Source organism: Saccostrea cucullata, unplaced genomic scaffold (assembly GCF_032062105.1).
Source record: "Saccostrea cucullata isolate Sc308-1 unplaced genomic scaffold, CSIRO_AGI_Scuc_v1 ctg901, whole genome shotgun sequence".
Lineage (NCBI taxonomy): Eukaryota > Metazoa > Mollusca > Bivalvia > Ostreida > Ostreidae > Saccostrea > Saccostrea cuccullata.
The window spans coordinates 41,327-65,373 of NW_026919797.1; the positions used below are offsets into that span (position 1 = coordinate 41,327).

The 24,047-nt window shown below is 32.5% G+C and overlaps 1 protein-coding gene across 1 annotated transcript in view; it reads right to left on the reverse strand.

Moving 5' to 3' along the window:
* Positions 1-15,522: 15,522 nt before the first annotated feature.
* The window catches only part of LOC134238222 (GTPase IMAP family member 9-like), a 48,205-nt gene continuing 39,680 nt past the window's right edge, over positions 15,523-24,047 (reverse strand). The window contains exon 3 of the mRNA XM_062720340.1: positions 15,523-16,388. Coding sequence (XP_062576324.1) covers positions 15,523-16,388 — 866 coding nt within the window. The remainder of the gene's footprint in view (positions 16,389-24,047) is intronic.

Sequence of the window (24,047 nt, forward strand, 5' to 3'; positions counted from 1 at the left end):
AAGGAAAATATGTCGAATTTTTGCTGTTTTCCGCGTTCTAACTTTTGACCCCTTTCTAGCACCATTTTTAATGCAAAAATCAAAAACCGATGTGCGCAACTTCAATGCTTCCTCTTTTCAATTTCAAAAAGTTTTGTGCTCCAATTATTACCTGAGCCTTTGTCTGGAATACAGAGGTATGAAAATTTCATTCAAAGGGGAATAACTCTTAAATAGAAAGTTATTTCCGAATTATGGAAACAATATTCTAAAAGAAGTTTAGAAAGCCTCACGTTTTAGAAAGTCTAAAAGCTCTGAAAATTTGAACAAAATTTGTTCAGGAATGAGGAAGATATGAAGCGTCAAAGTTGGTGTCTAGGGAAAAAAAAAGAATAATAAGAACTAGAGCCGAGCTCGTTGCAAAGCCACGAGTAGGTCTTCCGTCGGAGCTGCGGACAGGGAGAAATGTCCTAGGGTCAAGGTCATGCCACGTTCTAAAATGTTAAAGCAATCTTTTGTATCTTTTAAGGGTTCATGTAGATACATATGTATCAACTTATTTATGTTTTACTATTAAAAAAGATAGTAAAGGAATGTTTGCGACATTGACTTTCTTAAAATGACTTTACGTTTCACCATGACACACGCTGTCGATAAGCAAAGCCCATTTGTGTGCTACCTTATTGACGAATTCTTAAGCTTTCCTTTTTCGATAGGCCTTGTCCCAGCTTATACGTGTATACATGTGTAAAACTAGGTCTGAAAGAGTTTTCCTTTCTTTACCAAATGTCTATATGCTAGTATTTGAAATGATTTTATCACAGGTTACATACATTTGATTTTTGTGTAATACGAAAACCCTATCTCTGCTCATTCAAAAGTTATGATCAAGGTTACAATTTTGAAAAGTAAGGCAAGCCTCAAGGTCACGTTAGCATAATCATTGTATCGGTATTTACAAAAATGTTGTACACAGTGAAATACACAGTGGTAAAATAAAAGCCCTAATCGATCTCTTTTCGTTCAAAAGGTATGACTTTAGTTAATGTTTTTAAAAAGCGGGTCAAACTTCAAGGTTAAAGGGTAAAAGATCATAATGAATTTTCAAAGGCGTTGACACAGGTAATACATGTTTATGTTTATAAAATGAAAGGTTTCAATAGTTATGGTCAATTCAAAGTAATGTTATTTTTTAAGTAGGTCAAGCTCCAGGATCAAGGTCATGGGGTTAAAAATCACAGTATATTTGAAAATAATGCACATTTGAAATATGAAAGTCCTATTTCAACTCATTCAATAGTTATTATCAAGTTTGAAGTTCTCGTGACAGATGGACACTGTCAGACTGGTTGACAAATAAGGTTTAATGTGCTCTAATAAAAATAAATACATGTTATTTGAAAATGATAAATTGAGATATACGAATAATAAAAATAGAAAATATTAGAAAAAACTGCGTTGAAGCTACAGTATATTCAATATCCGTATTTTTCAACTGCTTGAATCTAAAAATATTATTTACCGTGTGTCTCCAGCACATTCCTTAAAATTTTCAACAGTAAAACATTTCTTACAACCGTTTTTAATACTCTTCTGAGCCTGAATTTGAGATAAAATGGGTGGCACTGAAGCTCTCTGGTGATCCATCTCAATTTTTTCAGAACAGCTAGCGAGCTACAGATCTGCAGCTAGACAATTGTCACAAAGTTAATTTTACAAATTCATTTGAAATGTAACAGAATTGAATTTTATGAAAGGATTATTTCTAATGCTTATTTTTAACATGCTAAAATTATTTACCTATCAAGTTAAGTTAAGACAGTAAAAAGGAATTTGTCACTCAGTATTTATCTAAGTAATTCGTGTCAATCCTAAACCTCAAAAAGCGTTTGACTTGTATGATAATTGCGCATGTGTGAAAAAACTGCCGTGGACTATCCTGGACGTGAACATTAGATGTACTGGACATTCCGTCTTCAAGAAAATATACTTTTACTCTGGACAATTCCGAGTTACCAAAACGTTTGTGTGTATGTCCATGTGTGAGCCTTTCAACATGTCTTTGTTTCATGTGACTTGATTTATTTTTCAGAATACAAACTTTATCTTTTTATTGCTTGACTTTCGTTTTATAAATTACTTGTGTTACTCTCATCAATTATATTCTATTAACTTTGTTAATGTTTAATTGCTAAAAATATAGTGTATAAATCCAGAATGAAAATAATGAATGTAACAAATAAAATTATTAATTGTCGGAAATGCAATGCAAAATTCGGGAAATCAAATGCAGCGAAAACTGGTTACCCCCTCCACCCCCCCCCCCAAAAAAAAAAAAAACATCTAGTACATGTAGTACATGTACACACTTCGATGCTCGATTGAATACTCTAATCTGCACAAGTTTGAGAAATTAAAATGTTTATGAATAAGAAAGTTCAGTGACGCATACTTATCTTTGCTGACCTTTTTTTTTTTTATTCATTTGACAACCTGCGAATTAAAAACAATGTCGCGGATTATTCGTTCACATTCTTCTATAATTTTTTTATATAAATAATGCTAAATTAAGCATCAATCGAATGAAAGATGATAAGTATTTTTCCTATTTCCCGTTTTGTAATTTAAACTAAATACAAGGAGAAAGTTGTCTCTGAGTAATATGTATGACATCCAGCTATATAATACGTTGAAAACTTTATTTCAACAAAGATTAATATTCAATTTAGTTATGTATATTATTCTTATCCAGTTTATTTCAGTTATACGTGTTATGCGCGTACGCATAAAGAATTCTTCTTCACTTGCCGTATAATATCACCTACCTGTAAATGGACTATAAAGTTTTATGCACATTTAATAACACATGATTTGAACAAAATAATTTTTTGAGATCAATAAGATGTTAAAGAATCTATTTCATATCGATAAATTTACCGTTTTTGAGTTATAGAGCAAAAACTTTCAAGGTCACTTGAACACTAATTTGATGGGTCAGTCCCTTTTTAATGATGTCAAATAATAGATCTTAAAATTATGCACAACATTTGTGAAACATGTCCTAACAAATTATTTTAGTTTAAAAGATACATAAGGAAATGTACGTAAATTTTTGCGCTTTTACGCATCTTCATTTCTGAGCCCTACCTAGCACCGTATTGAGCGCAAAACTCGAAAAAGAAAAACCGATGTGCATAACTTCAGTTCTCCTATTATTTAAATTCAATGAAATTTTTGTTCCAGCTTTTTTCCTTTCTGAGCCTTTGTCTGGAAACGAACAGTACCAAATTTTCAATTAATGGGATGTAACTCAAAAACGGAAGGGAATTTTTGAAATGTATAGAAACAATTTAATGAAATTTTGTGACGTTTAAAAACTCTGAAAATTTTGAGCGAATTCCGTTGAGATATGAGCGAGTTATGAGGTCTCAAAGTTTGCGTCTAGGAAAAAAGAAAGAAAAAAGAATAATAGGGAATAATCTTAACCATCAGAATCAGTAGAAGGTCATCCGCCTGAGCGGAAGACCTTAATAATCTTTATCATCAGAATCAGTAGAGGTCTTCCGTTGGAAACGGAAGACCTTAAATATAAAACCCTAGCACCACCTATTCATAGGTTATGACCAAGGTTAACGTTATATATATATATATATATATATATATATATATATATATATATATATATATATATATATATATATATATATATATATATATATATATATATATATATATATATATATATATATATATATATATATATATATCGGGATGTCAAATGGGTCATTTTTTAATACTCGGTTACTCGGACGTTTTTCCGATCGAGTACCCGGGTACTCGCTAAAAGTGTAAATAAATATGAACAAGTTAATTGATAACTGTAAAACATTGTAAACTTTTGTAGAAATAAAACCACATTGTCTGATGGGAGGTTTACCTGTAAATCTGTTGTAACAATTATGACCACTTTGTTCCCGACGAAATTTAATGTAACATTTTTTAAAGTTAAATTTATCAGATAAATACGAGAAATAAAATCATAATTGGTTCACAGTGGTTTTGATTAGAATAATAATCTGTTCCCTAATTTAATGTAACTCTTTGATGCGTTTTACGTCCGAGTGATAAGTCGTCAGAGCTACATGTACAGTATCAACTTGATCAAGTTATCATTTAACAGAGCGGTTTTATAATCTTCGTACATTTTTCAATCCTAGATTTCATAGAGCAAATTAGGAGACGGTATGTTGTAGATTGGTGCAACGATTGCCATAAGATTTTTAAAGCCTTAAATTTGTATTCAACCATTTGCATTAATTGGAACGTAATCAAACGCATCCATATCAACAATCGCACGTGCAATTTCGTCTGTCTCTTTCCCCGAGAATTTACGGCTTCTGGAAAATTTACAAAATTATCTTATTTAAACATAATAGACCTTAAACGATGTTCAATGAAAACAAATAATTAGAGCAAACTAAAATCAGGGTAGAAGACAACCGAAGGTGAGAAAAGCCATGTAGGTAGCAGGTGCTTGGTCACGGTAATTACTGTATAAACACTGCCACAGGCAATAACGGTCATTTAGAGGCGCAGGAAACCCTAATTACTGTATGTACAAGCGCAATGAATATTTAAGGGTTTAAAACCAATGTTATCATGCACAATAAATAAGCTTAGAAATATTTTAAAACATACATCCGAGTAACCGAATACCGATTTTAGTATTCGATACTCGGACGTTCGATCGAGTACCCGGTTAACCGGGTACTCGTTGACATCCCTAATATATATATATATATATATATATATATATATATATATATATATATATATATATATATATATATATATATATATATATAAAAATATTATATATATATATATGGTATATATAGGTATGACTAATTCCAGGGTCAAGTTCAAAGGGTCAAGGTTGTTGCTATCTAAAGAAAGGTCTCTTCTAAAAGATTACATATGCTTTTTATGAAAGCGGTGGCCCAAACCATTCAAAATTTATGCCCAGGGTTAAAGTGAGTAAACAGTAGGTCATACTAGTACTCGAAAGTAAAAGGGTCAAAATTGTTGATATCCAATTAAAGGTCCTGTCACAAGAATTATATATGTGAAATATGAAAGCTCTAATCCCAACTGTTCAAAAGTTGTGGCCAAGGTAAAATTTTTTGAAAAGTAGGTCAAATTCAAAGGTCAAGGTCAAAGAGTCAAAGTTATTGATTTCCAATGAAAGGTCGTCTTACAAGAATAACATATGTGAAGTATGAAAGCCATAGCCCTTACTGTTCAAAAGTAATGTCCTAGGTTTATTTTTTTTGTAAGTACGGAAATGTCCTAGGTCAATGTCAAAAGGTCAAAATTGATGGTTTCAAATAAAAGGTCGTGCCACAAGAAATTAATATTTGAAATAAGAAATTTCTTGTATCTACCGTTAAAAAATAGGGCCAAAATTAAAGTTTGGATTTTTTGTATTAAAATAGGTCATACTGCAAGTTCAATGTAAAAGAGTCAATGTTCTTTATATAAAATGAGAGGTCCTGCCACATGGATTGAATATGTGAAGTATTGTGGTGCTATTTCTAACCCTTTAAAAATTATGATCTTGGTTGTATTTGAAAAGCAGGTCAAACTACAAGGTCAAATTCAAAGGGTCAAATTTCTTTGTACCAAATATAGCGTCATCAAATGGGTTATATGTAAGTATGAAGGCCCTACCTGTTCAAAAGTTATGGCCAAGGTTAAAGTTTTTTCATGAGTTCAGCCATTTCAAATGTTAAGGTCAAAAGGTCAAAGTTGTTGACACTAAATGAAAGGTCTTACCACAAAGAATACATATATGAGGTATAATAGTCCTGATATATACTGTTCAAAAGATATGGTCAAAGTAAAAGTTTATTAAAATTAGGATTCTTCTCTAGTTTCAAATTGATGAAATATTTCAAAGTGTCTTCTATTTTAACGTAAAAAAAGACTTAAAAGAACATTTTCTTTTATAATAACAATTGTACAACTCTAAATAGAAATGGTAATCTGTGTTTGAAAAAAAAACTAGGAGGGACTATATTTTTGATGAAATGGTGCCGAATGAAAATATCTTCTTTTCTCTTAAAAATATAATGGAACAATGAATTTAGTTTTTTTTTTTTTTTTTTTTTTTTTACACAATCAAGGACTTGAAGAAATTTATCAATATAAGTGTACACGTAGTTAATAATAAGGGAATTAATTTTTAGAATATTTCAAATATAATCAGATAAACACTTGTCTAAAAATCTAAGTCCCCACTTTATTTTGTTTTCCAATAATGTCAAAACTTTAACATCAATGTACTAGTTGCTTAAAAGTTTGCCTTTAATTTGCAATACTAACTGGCGAAGGCCAAAAAAACTTCTAATCGAGTGTGTAATAACTCCACCGTGACCGTTTTTGTTAAAAAAGCATGAAGGTCGAGATCCGTGTTTTTTCGTGTGTATTCTTCATATATTTTACATCTATGTGTTTTCAATCTTAACTCGTATTTGATAACTAAAAACAGAAAAAAGTTTGATTAAGGTATTCAATGTATAACTACATACTTGAGAAATGAATGGTTCAGTATTTTTAATCATGGTAGCATTTTGAAGATGTTATAACATAAAAACGCTCCACCAAATGAATTTACAATATTTTGATTATTGTCCAATTAATTGCACCTTGAATTTTACATTGAAGTATCAGATTTTGTAAAAAGTAATCTGAATTTCAATTGAATTTGAATCTCTTGGTGAAAATACGCAAACTCCCTCTTTAATAAAGTGTGAAATAAAATGAATTTTTTACCGCAGAAATTTTGAGAAATCAACAATTTTCTTCCTTTCATCAAGGGCAGAAAAATCTCCAAAAACTTTTAACGTGCAAAATGTCTTCTTACATGTTATTATTCTTTTGAATTTTTATTATTTACAATGTATCTGTTATCGTTATCTTGCAATGTATTTTTAACCAGTTTAAAATTATTCGAAATCGTTCAAAATCACTTCTTTACCCATTGAATACCTTAAAATGCGGTGTATGTCCACACAACAATGCGAAAGTGAAGTTGAATGGCCCATGGTCGTCGTAGTTAACGAGAGTTCTGTTTTCTTTCACTGTATGCTTACTAAAAACCTAAATAATAACCGCCTGAATTCCTTTCAATCATTAAAAATCGCTAGATGTTCAACAAATGCAACAAAATCATCGTAAAGTTTATCAGGAAAAATCAATGGAACCGGAACCGTAAGTACCTTTCCCTCAATGTCAAACCGGGGGATTCGGGAATACATGTAATGAGACATTATGTGCCTATATTGTCAGCAAGGCAGAGGTATACGAGGGTCGTTCAATAAATAATGCAACATATCATCATTCAAAAAATATGAAAAAGTACATAATACATATTCTTAATAGTTTCAATCCCTAAAGGCATTTCCTGTTACCAGTTTCATGTGTCTTAAGTCTTTGAATCCATGAACAGAAATCCTCAGCATACTTCTCTTTAGGGATACCCCAAAGACACTGAGAAATTTCATTTCCCATGGCATATCTGACATTGTAAAATCTTCCTTTGATTGTTTTCATGTGTTTTGGGAATGAAAAGATCTCACAGTGGCTGCAATTAAACTAATGTGGGTCATTGAAAAGTCTTGTATACTTTCTTTTCTTCAAAATTTTATTTTTTCTCTCAGAGTATATCCAACTGCGTTGTTAAGCACAGGAAAAATACCATAGTCACCGAGTTTTGGCCTTCCTTTGCAAAAAATCTGTTCAACTTTCCTGTATGCGATTTGAAGATAAAACTTAGTATTGCTAGTCCTTCATTTGGATGCATGTTCGTGTTTTGATGGACCTCTTTAAATACATGAAAACTAATGAAACATGTTTGCAGCCATTACTTCTCTTTATCCTAATTAAATGACACCCTTTTCTTTGATTCCTCATTTTTTATCATTAATCATATTTTACGACTATAATAAGAGCACCAATATTTCGTCATACATCAAGCAAGTTTATCAATTCTTCAATTTTGTTTAAAAATGTGTTTTTAAGTAAACCGTATGCACATTTAACGAATATTCTCTCTTGGACATTTGTGAGAAAATAGGGCACCTATCTGATTGAAATATTGTTATATGTTGTTCCTTTGTCTGAATTCTATAAAATGCTGAGACGATTTAATGATAAGTATTTTAACAATGTCTTTCCATGTAAATATACTTTTTTCAAATTACATGTGGCAAATAAAGTCGATATTTTGTGATGTCCCCACAAATTTCAATTGACCATATTGACTGTTATATTTGAACCCTTGTTTTTTTTTCTTCTGAATTATTGAATCCATCTGAAAAGTATACAGCTTTAAAGATTATTTTTTCCACTTATAAAAATTTTATCTTAAATATGAGGTTTGCGGCGATTTATGTAGAAAGCACAGTTTTCAAATACGCACTTATTTTCATCTTCTTGGCGGCGATCATTTATAAACAGTTTTCAGCTCAGTGTAGTGACCATGCTTACTTTAAAAATGAATTTCTTTGCGAAGACACGATGGAATTTCGTGGGGTTTTCTGTGTTTAGTAGATCTTGAATAGAACTTTTCAAATATGAAAAAATAAAATCAAATGCCTCAATATTTATTATGATATACTGAGTATTGCATTACTTATTGAACGACCCTCGTACTTTTGGCAAGCCCCAGTTGTCATTGTAATCTCATCCATTACGAACATTTATGGAAGAAGACAGGCCGGAGTGTGAGACTGCTTTTCCAGCAATAGAATCTAGCGGAACTAGAGGACGACCTAGTCTCCACATGTAAAAACATTCAATAAAAGAATTTTTCTTAAGTATTGTGAACTCGTTGAGGCACGGTTGTCCTTCTGTAAATTCGTTAAAACGAAGGATGATGTAATATTTAACGTTGTGAATTTTTAGGTAACCTGAGTTAACTCAGGTGACCTATTGCTATATGTATCTGTTTTCGTCCGTCGTCGTGCGTCGTACATCGTTCGTCGTGTGTTAACATTTGAACATTTGCAGCTTCTTCTCTGCAACCATTCAACCAATTTCCACCAAATTTTATATAAAATATCTGTGGGTGAAGGGGAACAAAAGTCATGAATTTTATGGTCCCCCCAGGTCCTGAGGGGTGGGGCCAAAACTACTAAAATTAGTGCAATCTTTTAAAATCTTCTTCTTTACTCCTGGACATCAAGAAGTCAAACTTTAGCATTGAATGTAATCACCATTGAGTCTTCTACCATAATTATGAAATTCATGGCCCCAGGGTCAGGGGTTCTAGTGCTAGAGTGGGACTCTATTGATTATAAAGTGAAAATGCATTATTTCTTTTAAAATCATCTTCTCTGCTTCTGGGTATTAAATAAACTAAGTAAAAAGTTATGATGAGGAAGAATGAATTTTGCAAAATTGTGAATTTTATGGCTGCAGGGTCAGGGGTGCTGTTGTTAGGGCGGGGCTCTATTGATTATATATTGAAGATGCATTAATTCTTTAAAAATCTTCTTCTCTGTTCCTGTATATCAAGTAAACTAACCAGGTACATATTTATGATGAAGAAGAATGAATTTTGCAAAATTGTGAATTTCATGGCCCCATGGTCAGGGGTTCTACTGTTGGGGTGGGGGGGGGCTCTATTGATTATATAGAGAAAATGCAGAATTTGTTTGACAATCTTCTTCTCTGCTCCTGGGTATTCAACAAATTAACGAAGTATACAGTAATGATGAGCAAGAATGCTTCTTCAAAAATTGTTACTTTTATGGCCCCAGGTTCAGGGGTTCTGTTGTTAGGGTGGTGCCGTATTGATTATAAAGTGAAAATACGTTAATTCTTTGAAAATCTTCTCTGCTCCTGAGTTTTAAATAAACTAAATAAGTATATAGTTATGATAAGCAATTAAGAATACCTCTTCCAAAATTGTGAATGTTTATGGCCCCAGGGTCAGAGGTTCTGTTATTAGGGTGTGACTTTATTGATTATATTGTGAAAATATATTATTTCTTTAAAAATCTTTTTCTCTGTTCCTGGGTATTAAATAAACTAAGTACATAGTTATGATGTGGAAGAATACCTTTGTGAATTTTATGATTCCAGGCTCAGAGGTTCTGTTGTTAGGGCCGGGCTCTATTGATTACATAGAGAAAATGCAGAAATTGATTGAAAATCTTCTTTTCTGCTCCTGGGCATTAAGCAGATGAACTAACTATATAGCTATCATAAGCAAGGGCCATTCTTCCTGCAGCTAAAATGTGAATTTCAACGCCCTTGGGTCATGGATATCATAGAGGGGTGGGGGGGGGCTCTACTTATATAATGGAAATGAATTAATTGATTGAAATCTTCTCATTTGTATTAATCTAATATTTTTGTTAAGCAAGGGTGCCTTTTCCAAAATTGTGAAATGTGTGGACCGAGGGTCAGGGGTTCAGGTGTGTTAGTGGCACTATATTAATTATTACTTTTTGTTCCCCTATTCTGTCTATGGGTATAAGTAACCAAACTAAACATGTTCCATGTAAGTATATAGTTATGATTAGCATTGGTGCCTCTTTCAAAATTGTGAATGCTATTACATCTAGTTTAAAACATGAACCAAAGTCAATCGTTGTAAAGATGTTGCATGATGCTCAAGTAACCTAAAAGGCCATGGGCCTCTTGTTCATTTTAGCGTGCCTTAACGTTTCTGCATATTGTGTTTAAGTGCTTCAATAAAAAAATAGTTGAGAAAAATGTTTTGCTTCTTTTTTATCCTTTATATTGAATTATATTGTAGAAACATTTTAATATAAGAGCAGTGTAATAAACAAGAACAATGTTAGCTTTTAAAAAGGTTCCAATCTAAGTACAGATTTAAGCCAAAAAAGGAAAAAATGTATTTTTGTGTCCCCGTAAACGTAGTTTCGGAGTATATAGTTTTTGTGGTGTCTGGCCGCCCGTCCGTCTGACTGTCTGTTACTCTGTCTGTTTATTCGCAAAAACTCAAACCTTGCCCATAACTTTTGATTTAGTGGAGCTACGTCTTTCATATTTCACATGTGTCTAATTTTTGATCTATTGACCTTGACCTTGGAAATTGACCGACTTTTACACAAAAATTTCCAATATTAAACTTGGCCATATCGCGGGTATGTTAAGGAAGCATATAAGTCATTTTTCGGAAAATTTATACATTTTTAAAGAAAATTAAGTTTGATAATTTAAAAAAAAACCGCTGATAAACGTAAACTATTATTATCTTATGCATAAAGATAAAAGAGTGTCTAAAGCAATGACGTGCACCACCACCACAGCATCACGTGACTTCTATTAATAACGATTTTTTCCTTAATAAAAAAGCTAACAGAACAGCAATACCCCCGGAGTTTGATAATTTCTTTGAGTAAATTATGTTGTTGAAAAAAATCTCTTTTGCCTAAAAGAGCTGCTAGAATCCAACTGTGCCGTCAGTAAATAATTATTCCACACATTTGCACGAAACCTTACCCGATGTTTTGAATTTTTTACATATGAACCCTGATTTTTCATTAAACCATGCTTAACTCGGGATTCCAACAGCACTTTCCAACTATTTTAGGAGGCAAACTTTCCATATGTACAGATCTGATGTTTTGAAATATTCACCTTATTGTTGTTCTGTTGCATTATTTTTGTCACAAATGACAGAGGAAAGGCCGACCGGGATACGTATATAGCTGACTCTCTTCGAAAGAGAATAAACGTATCTTTGTACATGCCTTATTGGCCAAATTCTCTTTACACAGCATTATCAATTCCCAAGTTACTTGATGTACACATATGACGTCATCGGTGGTTGATTTTAATCAAAATGACAGAATACAGCATTACAATATAAGGGCATTTTATTTTTGTTCATGTTTACACGTTTCTATTCATTTTCTAGAGTTGAATTACATCTCTAAATACCAATATTAAGAAAACTTGTGTTTTAAAATTGACGTCATGTCGCCTACTATGACGTCATAATGTAGCACTGATTTAGTCAAGGTAGAATATTTTGTATGCTTCCTTATTCCCCCTGCGATGTTTTGAACAGTATAAATCAGAATATTTATACTTCATATATGTATTCTTTGTTGAAAGAACTCTCATTGGAAACTGTAAAAAAAAAACTAGCCTTTATCATCACTTTTGAATGGTAAGGGATAGGGCCTTCATACTTCTCCGTTATCCTTTGGAAAGCACCCTTCATTGGATACCAACTTGACCCGTTGACCTTGTAGTTAGACTTACTTTTACAAATGAAACCTTGACCATAACTTTTGAAGGGTAAGGGCTACTGCTTTCAAACTTTACATATTTACTCCCTGTGACAAGACCTTTTATATGATTTCAAGACCTTTGACACTTCAACCTTGGAGTTTGACCTACTTTTTAAAATAATTACCTTTCATATAATTTCTGAACGATTAGGGCTAGATCTTCCATACTTTACATATGTATACCTTGTGGCTAGACCTTTCATTGGATACCAATGACTTTGAACTTGAAGATTTCCATTCTTATGAAAAATACTTTAACATTGGCCTATTTCATATTTCACAAATTTTAATCTTTGCTATGTTGCATTACAGGGGCATCAGTGTTTTACAAACACACATTGTCTCTCTTTTAGAGAGATGAATTTTTTAAATATAATTTTTTATCTTTATGTGACAATTTTTCTATATGTGTAAATAAGAAAAAGATGAATTTAAGAAACATATAAAAATAACTTATATATGATAAATATAGGAAATTTGAATTATTTATTTCAATTACATTATTTATGTCAATAAGGTGATATCATCTAATATACCCTATAAGATTTTATGTAAAAAGAAAAGCGTTCAATCTGTAAAAAAAAAAGATTACAACAAAGTGTTTATCATTTTTCAAACTAGACAACTTGTCCACAATTTTATCGGACAACCGTCGTAGATAGGAATTTTTTGTATTTCTTTCATAACCTTTTCTGAAGTGTATACGTATAGGTACGTATGTAAGATTACCTTTTTTAGTTTTGAGGTACTATAAGGTAGAGAATCTGAAAATGTAATTGTCCATGACCTTGCTATCAAATAAATCCGCTGCTACAATAAAAGTTTAAATTTGTTTTCTTGAAAGATTGCAAATGCATGTAAATAATTTTCGATTAGGACCATTTTCTTGTGTGACGCTGGAATAATGATAGCACTTCTAAAATTGCAATTTTAAAGAAAACACGCTGATTTCGATACCTCTGGGGGAAAATGTTTGAGATATTTTAAAAAATATAATATGATTTTGATAGCACACATCGTAGGGATGTTTGTCAAAAGCTTTACCCGGTAATAGAATTGAAAGTTTAAGCTTCTTTGTTAGACATGATATAACGTACACATTTCTTCATAGTCATGATGGTGAAGATTGATTTACTTTCAAAGAAATACCCAGCCGCTACTAGCATGAAAAGTACGTAATTGACCAATTTATTTGAAAGTGAATAACATCCTTTCAATCAAAGGTCTAAATCTGTGAGAAAGTGTTCATTCTTAACAGTGGTCTTTTTTAATCTGATTAAATGTAATTAATTCTTCAAAAATAGGTAAATTAAAATACTTATTTATGTTTACATTCCCTGTAAAATAATCAGTGACATTAGCCCTTTACATTATAATACAGTTATCTTTATTAATTTCACAACAATTTATATTTTTGCAAAAATATTGTTATAATTTAACAATAATAGGACAATTAGAATCAGGATTTAGATATTTATCAAATATTGATAATCAAATAAAGATAATCAAATATGCTCGAGCTCACGTTTTACTGCAATTTAATCATGAGGATCCATTGCGGTATAAAAATAAAGGAGCAATATTTTTAGCAAATTTCTTTACCATTTTCTATCTTATTTTGATATACTATGTATCATTGAATGTCATACTGTCTGTCATAATAGACATTCATATGAAAAAAAAATCAAATAAGGTTCGACAATTAGTGAAATATATGATTTATTCATTTAATTACAGTCATGGGTTTTGCTTTTAGGCAATGCAACTTAAATGACATTTAAATCTACATATTGCTACATTTCAATTTATTCTAGTTTTTACTTCAGCAAATCACATTTGCATTTTAACCAGAATACACATCAGTGCAAATATCTGACAGTATTTCCCCCTAACCTTTTCAGGCACTTTCATTTATATGATAATGGAAGGGCTTCAGTGCTCTGTTTTGAATCAGAATCAAAGAAATTTTTTAAAGTCAATTTTTCTTCTTGCTTTAAATGCATATTTACGGCTTGAGTCAAAAACGTCTAGCTAGCACAGTCATTCAACGAGAAGATATTTTTTTTACTCTATATGAGAACTCACCCATCAAAGTTGCAATTGTCTTGAAAAACCTTAAAACAAATAAAACAAAGTACCTCTTCCAGAACCACTTGAAGGCCTTAAAAGACAACAAAATCATGTGCTCCGTGAATGCCTTGTTTAAAAATGTGAATATGTTTTGTCATAACACCGAGCCTCTTTACCAGTTCATAGGGGGAGAAACCAGTCCCATATTCATTTGTAGCAAAACATCTCCAAAATACAATTCAATTCATTGGTCTCAATCCTGCTCTGTACAAAGGCCATAGTTTCAGGATAGAAGCAGCTACACATGCCGCGAAGTTAGGTTTTTCGGAAAACAGTATTTAAAAAATGGGCCGATGGAACTCAGATGCAATTCGTAAGTATGTACGACTCGAAAGCTTTAAGATACAGTAACTTTGTCAAAAAAAAAATTGCATAACTATTTTTGTTGGAATAAGAAGTAAGTACAGGTTAACTACTATTTTTCAAGAACTCTAGACATGTGGTGTTTTTTTCAATCCACAAGGTCAGAAGTAAACGGCTAGGGGATTGAAAAAAAAACATTTATTACAAGTGCACAGGTCAGAAGTAAACTGCGGTGTAACTGAAACTATACACAGGTCAGAAGTAAACTGCTATGTAACTAAAACTATACACAGGTCAGTAGTAAACTGCTATGTAACTAAAACTATACACAGGTCAGAAGTAAACTGCTGGGTGTCTTAAACTATACACAGGTCAGTAGTAAACTGCTGTGCAAACAGGTTTTCATGTAAATATATAGGGATGTTTATATTTGGAAAATGTTTTTTGCCTTGTTATTCACATATATGTGTAGTGCCATGTATTATTTAATTATTATTTATTTATTTTCAATAAATGACAATTCACACAATTCATTGGTTAATATACTCCGGTTTGGCTAATTCCCCGATGGACGCCAAATACACATTACATATGAAATGTTTAGATTTTAAGAAAACAAAATCTCTGGTACTACAAAACACATGATTACATAAATGCTATTATTTGACAATAATGCTGTAATAACTACACAATGTAAATATGCTATAGCCAAACTTTAGATCTTTGCTATGTAATGAAAGAGAAAATGAAGCTCGAAGTTGAAAGAAAATTTCTCTTAGACAGGGTGACGTTTTAAATAAAAGCTACCATATTCAATTAATTTTTCTATGATCGCATTGCCCACTGTTATGCCATCCCCACCAAAATAAGAATAAGCAACCATAGCTGCAATTTGAATGGCGTACATTGTATACATATTGAAAATGTATGCCCTTATTTTTTCTCTCCTATCTTCCTCATTGGAAGTGTCACCAATAAAGTCGAGGATTTTACTAAGATAACTAAATAACTTTTCTGTGTTTGAACTGAGTTTAGATTCAAAGAATTCAGGGTTGTTTTCCTCTTTAATTTTTTCGACAATATCTAAAAGTTTGAGAACATCCTCTTTTTGATCTTCAAGGTTATAAGAGTAATCAATTGCCATGTATCGCTTCTTAATTGCTTTTAAAAGTTTTTTCATAGAGTGGTTCTCTGGAACTTTTTCTACAATTTTTTCTAAGCTACTTTCCTTCTCTATTCTCTTCTTTTTTGTAAAAACTAATACCAAATAATCATGAAATGTCTGTCCAAAATATTTCTCGTATTCATCTAACACTCTTTTATCTTCTTTTGTAAACCTGCCAGGTTCAATGATCATCACAAAAGCATGTGGTCCTGGAGACACCATTGTGTATGACTTAGTTATTTCTGTTAGCACCTCTGACGTACTTAAGCTGGTATCCTCTAGCCCTGGGGTATCTACCACAACAAGCTTACGGCCAAATCGACAAGTTGTATGATATGATGTTGTACGTGTCTCAGACAACATACCGATATCTGTTTTGAAAGCCTCTTTTCCCAATATAGAATTTCCTGTTGCACTTTTACCAGCTCCTGTTTTCCCAATTAAAATTATACGAGTTTCCTTCTTCATACATGTTCCTGCAAAAATGATATTTATAAGCCACTATATTATGTTTTGCATGTTCACTAAATAATTTTTGATTTTTTAATTATTTCATGTTGTTTTAAAGAAAAAATACAAGTTGTTGCGATTATTAATATTTGGAATTATTGTAAAAATAATGGGTACATAGGAGCACTTTTTGTGAATACTAAAACGTCGCGCCCACTAGTGGGAATTTGCAACCACTATTGAAATAATTATTTCAATAGTCGTTGAAAGTGAATTTCAATAACAAACATAGTATGCAACCAGTATTAAAATTCGACCACTATTGAAATAATTATTTCAATAGTGGTTAAGAGTAGAGATTTAGAAATTAGAATATCTAGATTACATTGAAATGAGAGGAAAAACTGCTAATCTTGTGTAAAACTTTTTGATGAAAAAATGGATGTTTTTAATAAAAAGATTTAGAATAAAACGAAATTGTTGCTCACATTCATGGGATTACTTGCACTTCATATACGAATAGTAAAGCCAATGTCTGCTCGTCAAGTCATTAAAAAACTAATTTCTGGGGAAGTTAGTATTAGGTTTATTAAAGTGTTTGTGTTATTTAAAAAGTGATTTAAATGTGGTGGTACGGTGTTTTGAAACGTATTTTCATCTTCGTTTAAAATAGTCATTAACCAGAAGTCGTAATTTTAATAGTATACTCAATACTCAGTAAATGAATATAAAATGTTGGAAAACATAAAGAACCATTAATCCTTGTATTTTTTAACAGCCGAGTTATTTCAATAAGTCTTGCAATGTGGTTTTAGTATTAATTATGAGCAAATAACAGAATAATTATTTCAATCACTTTTGAAATCATTATTTCAATACTATTGAAAACTTTATTATAAAAGTGAACATTTTTTCAATTTTGCAACCCATATTTGGTATTGCAATGCACTCCGAACTACTATTGAAATAATAATTCAAAAAGTGGTCTGATTTCATGAGTGGTTGCAACCTATGTTTGGTATTGAAATGGACTCTCAACCACTATTGAAAAAAAATATTTCAATAGTGGTAGTATTTCAATAGCGGTTACATACTATTTTTATTATTTAATTGCACTCTCAACAACCATTGAAATTATTATTTCAATAGTGCATAGCCGTATTTCAATTGTGGTTGCATACTATGTTTGTTAATGAAATGCCGGTTTCTCATCGTATACCCTATCGTTGAATAATGTGACTGATACTTAAAGAATATTTACTAGATAATAAATTCGCTTGATAAAGTATAAGTCACATTATCCAACGATGGGGTATACGATGAGAAACCGATGCGTTTTTTGATGAAAATGGCGTGGTTGCCGGCCGGGCACCACTAGTGATCGGAAGGTGACTGAGTCTTTTTTTGCGAATCGGTGGGGTCATCGGTAGAAAATAATTCGTAGTTAAAATTCGGCGATGTCTCCAACGATGCCTCACATCGCTCCTCATCGGCAACTCATCATTAACACATCTTTCAAGAATCGGCCGATGTATGGCCGAGCATCGTCCAATATCCGTTGAATCTGAGGTCATCGGGGATTTTAGTGGTGTTCAACAGATAACGACCGATCATCGGTCGATGTTCGACCAAACATTGGCCCGTAGTCAACCGATGTGCCAACAATGTTCACCAATGTATGAGCGATGTAATATACATCGGCCGATTATCCTGCAACATCGTTTTATGATTAGCAATGCATCGCTGGGCCTTTGTAAGTCCTGTCGGCAACCACGCAATTTTTCTCATAAAACGCATTGGTTGCCCATCGTATGCCCCATCGCTGGATAATGTGACTGATACTTTAAGGACTACCAGGCCGATGTGGACCGATGTTAGGGCATCGTTAACACCACGGATTACTACCGATTACCACCGGGCTACGGCTACCGGAAATGTGAACTAGGCATAAAACTAAAATGATTATTGAAATGCCTCAGTCAACATGTTAACAGAATTTAAAAGAAAATGTAAAAAGCAAGAATTTTTAGAGAGTGATGTCGACATCTAGTTAATTTGATGAAAACACTGTTACATGTAATGAATGGGACGTTTCCGGTACTTTTTGTGTACTTAAGAAAATATTCTGCAGATACATTAGAGCATGATGCTATGATTAAAGAGTATAAAAATGACACCGATGTATTGTGTAAAATTATATATATTGTCGAACTATTTTTAAACATAATCGGGGCAATTTTTTTATTTACATTTTTGAGGAGTTATTTGCAATTCTACTATAGTTCTGTACGTATTACAATTTTCAAATAAAGATCAGTAAACAATACTATTATTTCTTATGAAGGGGGCATTAATTTTTTGTACTTTTCCCACATGATTATATTATTACATACTAGTATTATCCTACAACTCTTACGAATTGGTAGGTGATTTGAGGCAAAACTTAACTGTTAATTTCCGGTTTTTACTGCAAATCATTCTATTAGAGATGGTTTCAAGTCAGATTATTTGTACTTTAGACAAGTCTCTTTGCTTAAAATTTCACAATATTTTTATGATACAGTTCTGACCTATTTGCATCATGTTGGTGTTCAAAGCTGAGATTCCTTATTTTATTAATTTAAGCATCATTTGTTCTCAATTGTCCTTTGAATTGATGTACAGTGATTAATGTCGTTCTATAGAACGATTGTGTAATTTAATGATTTGGTTTGGCTTGTTTGTCTTTTTTAAATTCCAAATAGCATGATTACAATAAATCAAGCTATACATTGGCTGTAGTCAGATAATCACCCTTTTTTCTTTCTTCACTCGTAGGGACTTTCTTGTTTAACAGTGTGTATTTAAGGACTCGCTATCTAGTTAGTAGAGTACGAGAGGGTATCAACGATAACGGACTAAGAATGTTTTGCATAAATTCCAATTATCGTTGATGTATGTAGTATACCTTACTACATTTAGGTAAACAGTGATTCTTAATATATCCATTTCTCAGTAAAATAAAATTTTAAATTAAAATATTTTGTAATAGTTTTAAATTACACGAGGTCTCCCATGTCAATTTCAATTACTCGCCGTCTGCCGTCAAACATTAAAGTATAAGTCACATTATCCAGCGATGGGGTATACGATGAGAAACCGATGAGTTTTTTGATGAAAATGGCATGATTGCCGGCCGGGCACCACTAGTAATCGGACGTTGACTGAGGCCATTTTGCGAATCGGTGGGGTCATCGGTAGGAAATAATTCGTAGTTAAAATTCAGCGATGTCTCCAACGATGCCTCACATCGCTCCTCATCGGTAACCCATCATTAACACATCTTTCAAGGATCGGCCGATGTATGGCCGAGGATCGTCCAATATCCGTTGAATCAGAGGTCATCGGGGGGTTGAGTGGTGTTCAACAGATAACTGCCGATCACCGGTCGATTTTCGACCAAACATTGGCCCGTAGTCGACCGATGTACGAACGATGTTCACCAATGTATGAGTGATGTAATATACATCGGCCGATTATCCTGGAACATCGTTTTTTGATTAGCAATGCATCGCTGGGCCTTTGTAAGTCCGGCCGGCAACCACGCCATTTTTATTATATAACGCATTGGTTGCCCATCGTATACCCATCGCTGGATAATGTGACTGATACTTTAAGGACTACTAGGCCGATGTGGACCGATGTTGGGGCATCGCTAACACCACGGATTACCAACGATTATCACCGGTCTACGGCCACCGACCGAGAAATGTGACCTAGGCATAAGACAGCTACATGAGATTTACATGCATATAAGGCCCTTTATACACTTTTGACCTTTCACGTAGAGAAATTTACATTACAGTTGATTGATCAAAAGCTACTCCTGTAACTTTCAAAGGGTAATCGTAGACATACAGTTAGAACCATAAATATCTAAATATGTCTCTGAAGTTTTTTTTTCTATCTAAATGTATATTGGTGTTCCCTTATCTTTTATCAAATAAAATATACACACAAATATTTACATTTAATGAATATGGGTATGAAATGTAGTAAGTAAGTACATAATTATGATAAACATGAGTGCTTCTTTAAAAATTCTGAATTTTATGGATCCAGGATTAGGGGTTCCAGTGTAAGGGCGGGGCTCTCTTGATTATATAATGAAAATACATCAATTCTTTGAAAATCTTCTTCTCTACTCCCTGGGATTAAAGAAACTAGCAACGTTCATAGTAATGGTAATCAGTAATGCTTATTGCACAGTTAATTTTTGGCCCAAGTATCAGGGGTGCTGGTGTTAGGGCGGGGCTCTATTGATTATATAGTGAAAATACATTAATTCTTTGAAATCTTCTGCTCCTGGGGATTAAATTAACTAAATAAGTACATATTGTGATGAGCTAAGTGTCTCTTTCAAAATTGTAAAATTTCATGGTCCCGTGGACAGGGTTTTGTTATTTGGTTTAAGGGGGTGGGTCTATTGATTTTATAGTGAAAATATATTAATTCTTTGAAAATCTTTCCCTTTGTGTCTGGGTACATGTATTATGTCAATGATCTAAGTATATATGTTTACGAAGAAAGGTGCATCTAGCAAAACGGTTAATTTCATGCCATCTGAGTCAGAGGTATCGGGGAGGGGGTAGGGGGGGTACATTGTCTGAAAATAAATTAATGCTTTGAAATCTACACTGTTTTATTAATCAACATTTTATGATGAATAAGATTTGTGATAAAATTTCCAAATTTTTTAAATATGTGGCTCCAGGGTCAATGGTTTCCGTGAAATGGTGTGCATAACTGGTTAAAAAGTATGAGTACATTTTTTCTTTACTCTGATCTACTTTTCGGTACATGTATCACATGTAAGTAACTAGAGTAAGTATGCTATAAATGTAAGTGTATAATTATAATAAGCAATAATGCCTCTTTTAAAATTTATTTTGAATCTTATGGCCTCTGGTTTAAAACGTGAACCAAATTCAGTTGTTGTAAAGTTGTTACATGATACTCGGGTGACCTATACGGTCCATGGGTCTCTAGTATGATAATAAAATATAACTACTATGTTCCCATTTTTTGCTGAAACATTAGTTCTTTGCTATGTAATGAAATAGTTACATGTGTAACGAGGCTCAAAGTTGAAAGTATTTTTTCGAGATAAGGTAATGTTGAACAAAATAACTTACATGTTTCATTAACCTTTTTAAGATCACTTTACATATTGTTATCCAATCCGCAGTATAATAAAATAGTCACTCCTCACTAAGATATTGACAGTAGTGAAGGAAAAACTTCAAGAGAACTGTGCAACAATATATTTAAAAAGTGGTATGAATCAGATGTGTTTATACTCAAAAATTCCAAAGAACTTTTAAACAATTTGAAATCAAAGAATATACCAAAATCAACAGCTAAAAAACTTTCGACTTTTCAACTGTATACACAACTGTTTCCCACGATAAATTGAAGTCCAGGCTTCTTGATATTATTGACAGCTGCTTTTTTAATAAAAATGAAGCTTGTAAATTTACTGACCTACATGTAGTCATTGGTCATTTGCAAAATTATTTTGTTAAAAATCATTCTGATTGCACACACAAGTACGTTGAAGTTGACATTAAAGATATGCTTGAATTTTTGATTGACAATATCTATGTGGTTTTTGAAGATCAGGTATTCCAACAATCTATCGGAAATCCCATGGATACAAATTGCGCTCTGTTGTTAGCAGACCTATTTTTATATTCATATGAAGCAGAATTTGTGTACAATCTTATGCGTGAAAAGAAGAAAACATCAGCTGTGGTCTTCAAATCGACATTTGGATACATCGACGACGTATTGTCAATTAACAATAATAATTTCCATTCCTACGTCACTACGAAATATCCTGGTGAGCTGGAGATAAAAGATACCACAAAGTCTGAGAAATCTGTTTCATGCTTTAATATAATTTACTTGAAAAATACGTTAATGGTAATATAATAACCAAGCTATATGATAAACATGATGACTTAAACTTTCCTATCGTCAACTTCCCTTACTTATGCAGCAATATATCTTCATCACCTGCATACGGAATCTATAAATGATAGTTGATTCGATAAACAGGAGAATACCCTACGTACGAACAATTTCTTAAACGAGGTAAATTATTGACAAGCAAGTTGATGAAACAAGAATATCAGCAGTATCGTTTAAAGTCATCATTTTGTAAGTTCTATATGGTCGATACAATGACCTTGTCAGCAAATACAATTAACTGATATAATTGCTGACTGATGTTTTTCATACCAATTGTTAGTCCATTATCTATACACTGAATTGACGACGGATTTTTCCATTATTTCCTGATCATGACAAGGAGCACACGGCGGGTGTGATCGGTCAGCGGGGGATGCTAGCTCTTCCGTGGCGCCTGGTCCAACCTCTGCTCTTTCGGGGGTCTGTGTGGGCTCTGCTCTTATTTTGTTTTGTTTTATGGACTTTGAGATTGAATACTGTTCGTTATCTTTATATCCTTCATGTAAGTAATTAAAACTGCAATTTTTAATGCAAATGTGATTAACAAATCAAAAATGCATGCCCTTATTTTCTCTCTCTCTCTCTTGTCTTCTTCAAAGGAAGTGCCATTTTTTATTTTTCTAAGTTAGTTTCCTCATCAATTCTCTTCTTATTTTTAAAAACTAAAAAAAACAATTTGAAAAATTCTGTCTAAAATAATATTCGTATACATCTAACACTCTTTGGTCTTCCTCTATTAATCTGCCAGGTTCAATAAGCATCACAAAAGCATGTGGTCCTGGAGACACCATAATGTATGAGTTAGTTATTTCTTTTAGCACTTCTTTCGTACTTAAGTTGGTATCAATTAGACCTAGAGTATCTACCACAACGAGCTTACGATTAAATCTCCAAGTTGTTTGATATAATGTTGTACGCGTCTCGGGCTAAAGACCAATTCTAGATATGAAGGCCTTTTCCCCCTAAATTTAATTAAATTTCCAGTTGCACTTTAAACCAGTTTCTGTTTTACCAGTTAAAATCAAACGAGTTTTTTTGTCCATATATGTTTCTGCAAAAATATGATATTTATAAGCTGGAATATTATGCTTTGTGTGTTAACTAAATAAATAATTTCAAATCGTTTACAAGTTTTACTTACTTTAATGCAAGAATTATTTTAATAGCCCGGTTACCCATCAAATAGCTTATCTCTTTCCATTATCCTCTCAATACTAGAAACCTTATCTTTTCTATCTTCAAAGAGTAAATAGTCTGTAAAACCAATTGTCGTATGTTGCCACCTTTCTGACAATTAATAATTTGTTTGAAATTCTCAAAAGTACTAACAATGACATATACCTTTTAGCAGACAAAAAATGTAAAGAGAAAAAAAAACAGTTTTGTAAAGGGAGATAATCCAAATTTCCAGCAATGTAATCACAACTTAATACATGTCATAAGAGTCAATCAAAAATCATGAAAATGGGTATACGGTAAAATCACATATTTTCGTTGGGTCAACTTTTCGTGGTTTGAGGAAAAACCTTTGGTTTATGGTGATTTGGTTTCGTGGATGAAGAGTTGTTGAGTAGTGATGTATGCAGCATTATAACATTTCGTTGTGGACGTAAATTCGTGGGTCTCTTCATACCATGAAAACTACGAAAATTAGACCGCCCACGAAAATAAGT